Genomic DNA, 12,383 nt, shown 5'->3' with positions numbered 1-12,383 from the left:
AGCTTTTCCCATCTACATTATAGCTAAACACATACACCCATACATGTGTACCCACACATGTATACACGTACACACACACACACACACACACACACACACACATTTAAGGAATGCAAGTTAATACTAGCTTGATTACACTGAAATACTTTATACAACTCCCATATTTTGAGAGGAAAGAATGTAAGTAAGTCTGGGTCAGATTTTACAGCAATACTTACATGATTTAGTTTTTTCAAAATTTCTATTTCTGTTTCAACATTGAGAGCCGGATCCTTTGATAAAAAAATAACATTCAAGTTTATTAATAATAATAATAGTCAACACTTGGAAAATGCTTAGTTAAAGCTTAGATGAGTAAAAGCTGTCTGAGTTCCACACTTAGCGCCTACTCATCAAGGATTAGAGGTCAATCAATTAAATAACTCCCCTAAAAATCACTCTGCAAAGTGCTTGGCAAATGGTAAGCATTCAGTAAACAACCAGACCCTATGCCAACCTCTTTATTTAAGAGTCATCTTGGGGGGCGCCTGGGTGGCTCAGTCAGTTAAGCATCAGACTCTTGATTTTGGCTCAGGTCATGATCTCATGGTTTGTGAGTTTGAGCCTCACATCAGGCTCTGCACTGACCCTGCAGAGCCTGCTTGGGATTTTCTCTCTCTCCCTCTCTCTCTTTCTCTCTCCCCTCCCCTTCTCGTGCTCTCTCAAAAAAAAAACAAACAAAAAAGTGAACTTAAAAAAATATTTAAAAAAAAAAAGAATTATTGTACTTAATAAGTCTCAAAATCCCAAAGTGAACTGGGTTCTAGAATTATCCCCAGTTCACAGATGGAGTAACTGAGGCTCAGAGAAAGGAAGCCACTTGCTCCAGTTCTCACAGCCAGAAACAAGTGTGTTTCCACTGTTCTCATGCTTACCTGGCAAGCTCTGTCTCTGTCTCTCTTTTTTTTAAGTTTTTATTGAAATTCCAGTTAGCTAACATACAATGTAATATTAGTTGTAAGCTCTCTCTGGCTGTACAATTGTTTATACTCATAAAAGTGATACAACAAATAAACACCACAGACAAGAGGTATTTAATTAAATTACATAAGGAAAATGTCAAGCCACATTTCTAATAATAGAGCAGACACAGTTTCCAATTTACTGCAGGCTAACATATTTAGTGAGACACCAATGAGAGGAAGCATCAGGGGACCGAAGTTGCTCTCTGTTCCAATTCCAAAAGGATGAATCGAGTTACTCAGCCTCAAGGGCTACACCCTCCAAAGCAAAGAGGATATAGAATTACATATTTATGTAAAATGGACTTCGGCTAAGAAACCCAGATGTTTAATTTTAAAAGCCTGCCTCTTCCTGTAAGCTGTTAAACTCATTACCATGGCAGGACATACTCTGATGATAGAGAGGTCTAAAAGAGTCCAATCTGATTTGAAAGATGAAATTAAGAGGTAAAATTTTGCTCCAAGTCTTCAAGAATGGTAGGTATTTTCTTCCCCACCACACACCCCCAACAGGAAACAAATCCAGAATCACAGGGGAAAAAGATCTGTAACAAAGTGAACACAGAAAGGAAATTCCTCTTGCTATGTGAAAATGGCATTGTCTTGGGGGCAGAGGTGGGGGGGGGGGGGGATTGATCTTTAAAGAACATTAAAGTATAATGGCCAGAAACAGCTGGCCACAAAGGAAAATGTGATTAGAGACCTCATTTTACATTATTCTGTTGGGTCGTGTGTTAAAAGACCAATACGTTTGACCATTTCACCAACACAGTAAATGTATATTACAGAATGCGATAAAATGAATGGCTACTATATAGAGCCTGTTAAATAATTAGGATTTTTAAAAATCTATAGATGCTAAGGTATTCACTCCTTCATTATTGGGAAGAGCAAAGGATTAGAAATTACCTAAATGATCAAACAGAGAAATGGGTGAATAAATTACAATAAAGTTCATGAAATAGAGGCTCAATCATCAAAAAGCATCAATTAGGGGAAAGTTTATGCATTAATGCTTATGTGGAAAAGTAGAACACAAAACTGTATATACAGTATGACTTCAACCATCTAAAAATGCAAATTTGTATGAACAAGGACTAGAAGGAAAAAGAAAACTGCAAACAGCTGTGGAGTTACAATGGCGGGATATATAGCCAGGTTGTTTTTTCCCCTCAATTTCCTTTTTTTTTTTTTTTTTTTAATGTTTATTTATTTATTTTTGAGAGAGAGAGAGAGAGAGAGAGAGAGAGAGAGCTTGAGGGAGAAAGAAAGAGAGAAAGAGAATGAGCAGGGGAGGGGCAGAGAGAGGGAAGAGAGAATCCCAAGCAGGTTCTGTGCTCAGTGCAGAGCCCCACGTGGGGCTCAAACTCGCGAACTGTAAGATCATGAGCTGAATTCAAGAGGAACACTCAAACAACTGAGCCACCCAGGCACCCCCCAATTTCCTTTCATGTACTGTAAAACTTGTAACAACTTGGGGGAGGGGGGGAGCACTTCTTGCTGGTACATTATGTACAACAAAATATTTCTGGAACCAAACTATGGATAAGTAACTTTCTAGGTTAGTTGAATATACTCAAAATATTTCAATGCTGTTTAATACAAATTCATGTATGTGAACAATGAATTCTTCCTAACACTGAAAATCACCACTCCAGGGGCACCTAGGTGGCTCAGTCGGTTAAGCATTTGACTTTGGCTCATGTCATGATCTCACGGTTTTGTGCATCTGAGCCTAGCATTGGGCTCTGCACAGATAGTGCGAAGTCTGTTTGGGATTCTCTCTCTTTCCCTCTCTCTCTGCCCCTCCCCTGCTCACTTTCCCTCTTTCTCAAAATAAATAAATAAAAACTTAAAAAAAAGAAAAAACTCACCACTCTAAAATTATTTGGGGAAGTTAAGAAGTGCTAAAAACAGCTGAGCAGGGAGCCTAGGTGGCTCAGTCGGTTAAGCGTCCAACTTCGGCTCAGATCATGATCTCATAGTTGGTGGGTTCGAGCCCCGCGTCGGGCTCTGTGCTGACAGCTCAGAGCCTGGAGCCTGCTTCAGATTCTGTGTCTCCCTCTTGCTCTGCCCCTATCCCAACTCATGCTCTGTTTCTATCTCAAAAATAAACATTAAAAAATGAATAAATAAATAGCTGAGCATGCACAAACACAGGTACTTACTGCCTCTCTCTCAGAGCCAACAGCAAACTTCCTTTTGCTGATGATTTTTATGGCTACTTTCTTACATGTTTTCCTCTCAAAAGCTAGCTTCACCTCACCACAGGCACCGCTACGGAGAGAAACATAAAATGATCAATTGTCAGAATGGTTCATCATTCCTGATCTGGGCTTAACTTTAGCCCAGATCAGTTTAGAAGTTAAGCGCTGTCCACATACAACCCTTCCATTGTCCCTGTTTTCAAACCACACAATGAAACTTAACCAATGTAAAATGTCAAGGGCATAAGTGAATGTGGACCATCCAATTGTACTGTGTCAGCTCCAAATTCCACTTTTTGAGCTGAGTGATACAGACTTAAGTATTATTGGCACCCCAGAATGTGAAATCCTCAGAAAGACACTAAGAACAAATAAGACAGAAATTACTTATCCTAGAGGCAGAGAAACATCACTGAGAACAAAGTCCTAAACAAAAATGAGTGCCTGACACAAGTTACAGCAGATAACTGTAACTGTAAATGAATTATTTTCATTGATATGCTCTTTCTTATTCAAAGTGCCATAGTTGATGCCATAAACTGCACCCTAAATAAAATCACAATAACTAACAACCAAAAGTATTATGCGATTAACTTAATTGCAGCAAACTCTTAAAGATTTGCAATTAATTGGGATACTATAATGGAAGAGGAATAATACCCAGGATACAGGTAACCCAATAGACTCTGTTCTCCAAAGCCTGGGTCAGCCCAAGGTAGTGGCTACTCAATCATTCATTACATGCCCCAAGCAGACTATAACTATTGTGAGTTTGGGGTGGGAAGGTAGGTTTGTCAAGACACCCTTTTTATTGTGTATTGTATGTATACATAAAAATTACCACTGTTATCATTTTAAAATCTACAATTCAGTGGCATTAAGTACATCCACAATGTTGTGTAACCATCACCCCCATCTAGCTCCAGAATTTTTCATGAGATCAAATGGAAACTCCACCCCCATTCTATCCTTCTCCCAGCTGCTGGGAACCACTAATCTGCTTTCTCAATAGATTTGCCTATTCTGAATATCTCGTATCAATGAAATTACACAATATGTGGCCCTTTGTGTCTGGCTTCTCTCACTCATGTTTTCAAGGTTAGCCCATGCTGTAGCATGGGTCAATATTTCATTCCTTTTTGTGGCTAAATAATATTCCATTGTATGGATATATCACATTTTGTTTACCTATTTGTGGATGGAGATTTGGGTTGTTTCCACTTTTTGGATACATGCTGTGAACATTCATGCATAAATTTTTACTTAAACACCTATTGTCAACTGGGAGACGGGAATTATATACCTACAAGGGGAATCACGGGTCACAGGGTAATTCTATGCTTAACTTGTTGAGAAACCAAGGAACTATTTTCCACCGTGGCTACATCATTTTACATTCCCACCAGTAAGTAGTATACAGGGGATCTCATTTCTCTACATCCTCACAAACACTTGCTACTTTCTGTTTCTTTATGATGGTAATCCTAGTGGCTGTGAAGCAGTAACCCTTGTGGTTTTGATTTGCATTTCCCTCATGATAAATGATGCGGAGTATCTTCTTATGTGGTTTTTGGTCATTTGTAGATCTTTGGAGAAGTCTATTTAAATCCTTTGTCCATTGTACAAATTGGTCATTTGTAGATCTTTGGAGAAGGCTATTTAAATCCTTTGCCCATTTGTAAAGTGGGTTGTTTTTGTTGTTGACTTGTAAGAGTTCTTTTTGATGAATACTAGATCCTTATCAGATAAATGATCTGCAAATATTTTCTCTCATTCCATGGGTTGTGTTTCACTCCCTTGATAGTGTCTTGATGCACTAAAGTTGTTAAATTTGATGAAGTCTAAATTATCTATTTTTCTTTCTTTTGTTGCTTGTGCTTCTGGTGCCATAATTAAGAAACTACTGCCAGGGCACCTGGGTGGCTCAGTCAGTTAAGCGTCCGACTTCGACTCAGGTCATGACCTCATGATTGGTGAGTTCGGGCTCCACATCGGGCTCTGTGCTGACAGCCCAGAACCTGGAGCCTGCTTCGGTGTCTGTATCTCCCTTTCTCTCTCTCTCTTTCTCAAAAATGAATAAACATTAAAAAAAAAAAAAAAGAAAGAAAGAAAAGAAAAGAAACCAAGAAACCAATGCCAAACCTAAGGTCCTGAAGAGTTACCTCTGTTTTCTTTTTACAGTTTTATAGCTGTATCTCTTACATTCAGTTTTTTTCCTTTTGAGTTAATTTTTGTATATGGTGTGAGAAAATGGTCCGTTTAACTATTATTGTTTAAAATCTGCTCAAAACACTTTCCAATTCCCCTTCTGATCACAGTCACCTTTTGCCTGAGAAATCTTCCCTGAGTCAATATAGCTCTAATGGAGAGTCTGTAAGAGTACTGTGGGATGACGTGTAACCAAAATCGAGCCAATCAACGTTTCCCCTGGAATCAAATGTTGATGTTGGGGAAAAGTTCTCTCTGCAGTGGTTTCTACCAGGAAGAAGATAATGAATGTGGGGCTTCTGGAAGCCATTCTTCCTGCCACACAGAGAAAACAAATCTATAGGAAGACAACCAGTAGTAGCTAAATCAATACATGGAGCCAGTGCCCTGGCAACACTGGAGGAGCCCTTAAATCCAGCCACATATACAGCCACATAGAGCATCAGAATTCAAAGAGTGACATAAAGCCCTAAAGGCCACCTGGTCCAGTCATACCTGAAAACAGCTGTGCCCATGTATCTCCTGCTTACAAGAGCCAATAAATTTCTTTTTTTACCTGACTCAGGTGAGTTAAGTTTCTGTCACCTGATAGAAGATTTGTGTTGAATCCTCCCTTAGAAAAAATAAGAGTCCCATGCATTTCTTAGGGGTGCGCACAAATTTGGCTATAAACTTCCAAGCACCAATGCAATTGTGAAAATACAGTGAGTTACTGAATTTAATATCCATAAACTAAAATATCTCCCACAGATGGCTGCAAAGAGTACACTGTGTTTGATTCTGTGTGGCAGGAATATGGGTGATTATTTCCTTCTATTAACTTCTACTTTCATGTTTCCAAAAATGTCAATAAAGAGAAAGGCCTTTGGGAGAGGGGGAAGGGTGGGAGAGTGAAGAACATGGTACAATGTGGTAAAAGTGTCCCTAAGGATGTGGCTCTCAAAGTAGGATTAGGCAACCACTAAGGAACCCCAAGATGCTTTTAATGTATCCACAAAGTCAAACTATTTGCAGAGTAACACTAAGACATCATATGCCTTTTTCATCCTCATTCTCTCATGAGGATACAGCGTTTTCCAGAGGCTATGTGGCATGTGACAACAGACTGAACAAGGACGCAAATATCAGGATCTAGCCATTTTCTAGTAAGCCAGATAGCAAAGAGATAGGCAAAAATGTGAAACAGCGCCTCTCTTCTCACTAATCTTTATTTAAACAATTATTCTGCATTAAAAACATTATTTGGGGGCACCTGGGTGGCTTAGTCAGTGAAGCATCCAACTTTGGCTCAGGTCATGATATCGCAGTTCATGAATCCGAGTCCCACGTCTGGCTCTGTGCTGACAGCTCAGAGCCTGCAGCCAGCCTGCTTCTGATTCTGTGTCTCCTGCTCTCTGCCCCTCCCCCACTCGTGCTCTGTCTCTCTCTCCCTGTCTCTCAAAAAAATAAACATTTAAAAATTTTAAAACACAGTTATCTTAACCTAAATTGGGTTCTTTAATGCATTAACAAATATTATAAATGTCTCCATTTGAATTTCTAATATAGCAAATATCAACAGATATCAGCCACAAAAGCTCTTGGGTGCCCTCGGTAATTTTTAAGAATGTAAGGGGTCCTGAAACCAAAAATTTTGAGAACTTTGCCATATTCAGTGGTCAGTTTCATTTCAGTTCCCAAGATGTCACAAATTCTGAAGAAGGCAGAAATGCAGTAAATGTTTCTTTTTAGAAGGTAATGAAAATGTTTCACAACTCTGTGAATGTTAAAAATCACTAAATCGTTAAGAGTGCCTGGGATGCTCAGTTAGTTAAGCGTCCAACTTCGGCTCAGGTCATGATCTCACTGTTCGTGGATTCAAGCCCCACGTCGAGCTCTGTGCAGACAGCTCAGAGCCTGGAACCTGCTTCGGATTCTGTGTCTCCCTCTCTCTCTGCCCCTCACCCACTCATGTTCTGTCTCTCTCTCTCAAAAATAAACATTAAAAAGAAAATTTTTAATAAAAAATAATAAGCATTAAAAAAATTAAAAATCACTAAATTGTACACTTTCCATGTGTGAATTGTATGGTATGTAACAACTTTTTTTTTAATGTTATTATTTATTCATTTTTAAGTAACCTCTACACCCAACATGGGGCTCGAACTCACAACCCTGAGATCAAGAGTCGCATGCTCTTCCAACTGAGATTAAGAGTCGCTCTTCTGAGTAAAAGCCAGGCGCCCCTGTGAATACCAACTTTTTTAAAGCCACTTTATTGAGGTATCAAAGATAAAATGTATAAGGAAAACTCTTCATTTCAACTGATGATAGTCAAGTAAATGAATAACATGCCTATCACAAATAGGTGTCCTACAAATACAAATGTTATAAACCAGGAACAAGAACCTAATCAATGACAAATGTTTAGAAAAAAAATGAACTGCAATTTCTGTAACAACAAAAAAACAATTTACCTTCCGAGAGTTTTTGACATGATGTATTCTTCTCTTAATTCCTTAGGATAAACTGACTGATCATCTACAGTCAGGTCAAAAAATACAAAAACTAAGGGGGAAAGGGCAGAAATAGGTCTCATTAATTCATTCGATAAAGATAAAATGGTCCTAAAATTTAGTAAACATATGGAATATAAGACAACTGTTTTCAATTACATTTAACACCTAACCCTAAAGGAATTGGTTAGCCAGTTTAACCCCTGTTATGAAACCCAGAGAAACCCATGGACAATGACAGTCAAATCTCATTCTTCAATAGAAATACACAACATCATCTCATGTTAGTGCAGGAAATCCACACATATATGCTAATCTTATTCCTCAGTCTCAGAATATTAGTCAACTGCAACTAATATAAAACACCCATGCAGATTAGCATAAACCCAGAACCAAAAAGCAATCAGTTCGAGCATAGAAAAAAATGTTCTAGACATATAAACATCCCAAAAAAATTAGACCATAGGTCATCACACTAGTATTATTTCTCTTTGTCATTCATAGACCTTTACATGTCTGGCATTTTATAGTGCAAACCATCTTGAACCTGCTTGTAAAGTTAAATAAATAGCATTTCCCCCCAAATCCCCTTTTTCTCCATTATTTGGGTTGTATTCCAGAAAAAGAAAAAAAATAACCCCACTCATTTAAAAATTTAACCATCCACGTGAACCAAGGCTGCAATCAATTATCGACATTTCAATTCTACAAAATCAATAGTAAATTTGCAACTGCCTGCAATATCTTGAAACAGTAAAATGTGTTAAGACCCTTGAGTTTCTCAGATTTCAGGCAACAGGTTTTGACCTCCCTGGAGTAACCAAGAGTTCTAGTCTCTGGCACAAATCTGAGCCACCTGAGTGTGCTTCATTCCAGGCTGGTCTGCACAAGACAGACACTTGCATAGTGAAGGAAACCTTCCAGCAAACCAACAGTTTCTCTGTGTTCATGGATATTTATGAACCTAGATGTTCCAGTGGCATCTGAGAATCTGGGAATTTGAGGGGCTCTGGAGGGCTACATCTCACAGATGTCAAGGTCTACTTCAAGAGCTACAAATTCAGTTGTCCATACAAGCCAAGGTCATGTACACAGGGAAGGCTGGGTTGAGGGTGGGACAACGTGGAGCAATGAGGACTTGAACGGGGAAAACATGCCGTCCATCTAAACCAGGAAGGCTCTACTGAGCACTGGCAAATCCTCCAGTTATGGAATTATAGGCTCAGTATGGCCAGGCAGTGCACCTTTTTCAAAGCAATCTAGATTTTGACGTTAAAGTACAAATAACAAATGCCTAATAAAATGTCAATAAACTGAATGCCATCTGCAGAGTGCCAGTCTGATCTATTTCAATTAAGGCCACCTTTAGCCCATATAACACATCTGTTCAGAACAGAACAGTTGCCCCGTAGATGGACCAACTACGAAAAGGTGGCACACAGCTGGTCAAGTAAGACAGGCCAAATTTCAGCATTCAGATGTCACCTGCACCAGGTGCTCTCAAACAGCAAAACCCTATGCAGCTGCCCTGACTATAATTATCAGATTGAAAACAAAATAGTCATAAATAGGGAAAACTGTCATAAAATGCATTTTAGGATGCCCGGGGTGGCCATCGTTCCCAGATGCCAGGCTGAAGACTGACTGCCTAAGAATCACCTAAGCAAGATTTTTTAATTTTTTTTTTTTTTAACATTTATTTATTTTTGGGACAGAGAGAGACAGAGCATGAACGGGGGAGGGGCAGAGAGAGAGGGAGACACAGAATCCGAAACAGGCTCCAGGCTCCGAGCAGTCAGCACAGAGCCCGACACGGGGCTCGAACTCATGGACAGTGAGATCGTGACCTGAGCCGAAGTCGGACGCTTAACCGACTGAGCCACCCAGGCGCCCCAAGCAAGATTTTTTAAATCCCTGGACCTACTAGACCAGGATCTGTGGGGCAGCGTTTGTGAGCATCTAGTTTTTTTTTAAGTTTATTTATTTTGAGAGAGGGAGAGAGCACACACACACGAGTGGGGGAGGGGCAGAGAGAGAGGGAGAGAGAATCCCAAGCAGGCTCTCCACACTGTCAGCACAGATCCCAGAGTGTGGCTTGAACGCACAAACCAGGAGATCATGACCCGAGTCAAAGTAGGACATTTAACCACTGAGCCACCCAGGCACCCCGTGGAGATCTATTATTTTTAAGTTATTACCCACACACACTCCCTTCCCATTCATTCAACCCTCAGATAGTTTTGTGAAATTCTGCGGGTTTGTTTGTTTTTAATCAAAGAAACAAAAGTATTCCTTTTGTCCAAGGATTTAAAATCACTGTGAGATTACATGTAACTCTTTAGGTTGCTTTAATTCCTTCTGTGCTGAATGACAGCTGTTCATTTTAGATGTGATATTAGTAGTTTTAGGAACGGCTGCTTATAAAATGCTGCCTGATGATGACAATAAACATCAAAACTTTCAGACAATCACCAAGTGGTAACTAAGAAAATAGACAGTTTGGGGTTTTTTTTAATGTTTATTTATTTATTTTGAGAGAAAGAGGGCACATGTGTGCACAAAGGGGAGGGGCAGAGAGAAAGGGAGAGAGAGAATCTCATGGGGCTCAATCTCATGAACTGTGAGACAATGATCTGAGACAAAATGAAAAGTTGACACTCAACTGACTGAGCCACCCAGGTGCCCCAAGAAGGAAGAAGGTTTAAACTGAGATTCTTACAGGAAAAACCTAATGCCTGGCATATAAACAAACTTCAATAAATATATGTGCAATTAATGAATGGAAGGAACGAAAGGGAAGAATGAGAAAGGAAGGGAAGAAGGAAAGAGGGAGGGAGAAGAATTAATGGTCTAAAACAACAACTCACTGACATCTAAGACTGATGCGGTACAAACTGGATCAATCAATGAACAATGAAACATCTTAAGCAATATCATCCCATTGACAGCATACAGCCTTAAATAAAACTTATCACAGCAGTTAAACTTTAGAAATTCAATCTTGATAGACATCTTTCCTAATTTAAGGATGCACCCAGGACTGAGTTGAATCCTGAATACTAACCGTCTTACTTTACGTAACTAAACCATACTCGGCAAAGGGCATAATGTCGATCTTCCCTTTACAGGAGAGGAAAAAAAGATTCAGTAACCAGAAGATAGTAATGTTACCTTTATTACTCCACACTGAAAGTGCAATTTCAGAATTGTTACTCAAAGGAAGGCGTCTTCCTTTCCCTACAAGCTCTCTATTTACAAAGGTTCCATTCCCACTGTGATCTTCTATGTATGCGATGTAAGAGTTTTTGGGACCCATTTCCTAAAATAGAGAACATTTTATTTCAAAGTTTTAACAGTGGGGAGTGACAGTGCTAAGATATCTCACGGTGAAGGACTAGATTACCGATTTTCCCAAACATGGATTTCTGTCACCTACTCTGAAAATCCGAAAGTGTTTCTTGCTGTAAGTCCGGTATTTATCCGTTCTTTTCAGCAGTGGCTCATCAAAGCAGTATTCGCAGCTCCTATCTCTCCCAAACCAGTAGCTGTCATTAACACACTCTGTAACACAAAAGTATACACCGGAGTGCTGTCGAATTTCATGCATCAAACACCTTTAAAAACTGCTTGCAAAATGTAATCAGAGGAAAATAACCTAAGAAAGCAATCAAGCTTACAGATACCTTTATCAAAACGATACAGGAATAAAAATGAGGGAGGAGGAAAAGAACAATTTTCCAATGAGTTCAATAAATCGTGACTTATACATACCTATGAAATAACAAGCCGTCATTAAAAGTTCTCAAGCAATTATTAATGATTTCAAAAAACACTTAAAATCAAATAACTTCCTACTCATGACCCTCCTGAGGCTTCCCATCGTACTTACTATGAAATGTGCACTCCTCCCCATGGCAGGCTAGATGCTCAGGATCCAGCCCCTGCTTCCCTCCCTGCCTCACCTCGCACCGCTCCCCTTGATCACTCTACTTAGTCCCTCTGGTGGCTTCCATCGCCCCATGTCGGGTTCAGCCCCCACCTTGTGGCCTTTGCATTCTCTGTTCAAACACAGCTACTTGCATAGTCATCTTGCTTTGTGTCTAGACTCAAACTGTCATCTTCCACTCAGCTTTCTGTATTAGCAGACCCCTACCTCGTCATCCATTATCATGACATCCCATTTTGTCTCCCTCTAAGTATGGACCATAATTGGAAGTTATCTTGATTATTTATATATTGTCTCCCCACACACCCCTTTTAGAACAAACTCCAGGAGTTTGCCTTGGGTCTCCTGTGTTTTAGTTCCAGCACCAAGGACAATGAATATAGTAGGCAAGTAAATGTTGATAAAGACAGACCAGGCAAAATGTTAGCACCTCATATCACAAAGTACTAATTTCCCTAATATATGTCAAGTTCCTACAAATAAAAACAGATAAACAATCCAGTAAAAAATGGGTAAAGGATATGAA

The 12,383-nt window shown here is 39.5% G+C and overlaps 1 protein-coding gene across 25 annotated transcripts in view; it reads right to left on the bottom strand.

The window, feature by feature from the left end:
* CHEK2 (checkpoint kinase 2) overlaps positions 1-12,383 on the bottom strand; it is a 47,488-nt gene that overhangs the window by 15,815 nt on the left and 19,290 nt on the right. For 19 of the 25 annotated variants that reach the window (XM_019814836.3, XM_045042365.1, XM_045042368.1 and 16 more), the window contains 5 exons: positions 11,348-11,472; positions 11,083-11,230; positions 7,873-7,963; positions 3,170-3,278; positions 219-272 (listed from right to left, as the gene is read on the bottom strand). In XM_019814836.3, the coding sequence (XP_019670395.3) occupies positions 219-272; positions 3,170-3,278; positions 7,873-7,963; positions 11,083-11,230; positions 11,348-11,472 (527 nt within the window). The remainder of the gene's footprint in view (positions 1-218; positions 273-3,169; positions 3,279-7,872; positions 7,964-11,082; positions 11,231-11,347; positions 11,473-12,383) is intronic. The other 6 variants (XM_019814839.3, XM_045042370.1, XM_045042363.1 and 3 more) reach the window with 4 other exon arrangements.

This window comes from Felis catus, chromosome D3 (genome assembly GCF_018350175.1).
Source record: "Felis catus isolate Fca126 chromosome D3, F.catus_Fca126_mat1.0, whole genome shotgun sequence".
Lineage (NCBI taxonomy): Eukaryota > Metazoa > Chordata > Mammalia > Carnivora > Felidae > Felis > Felis catus.
The sequence above is the reverse complement of the archived record's forward strand: the minus strand, read 5'-3'. Positions and strand labels throughout refer to the sequence as shown.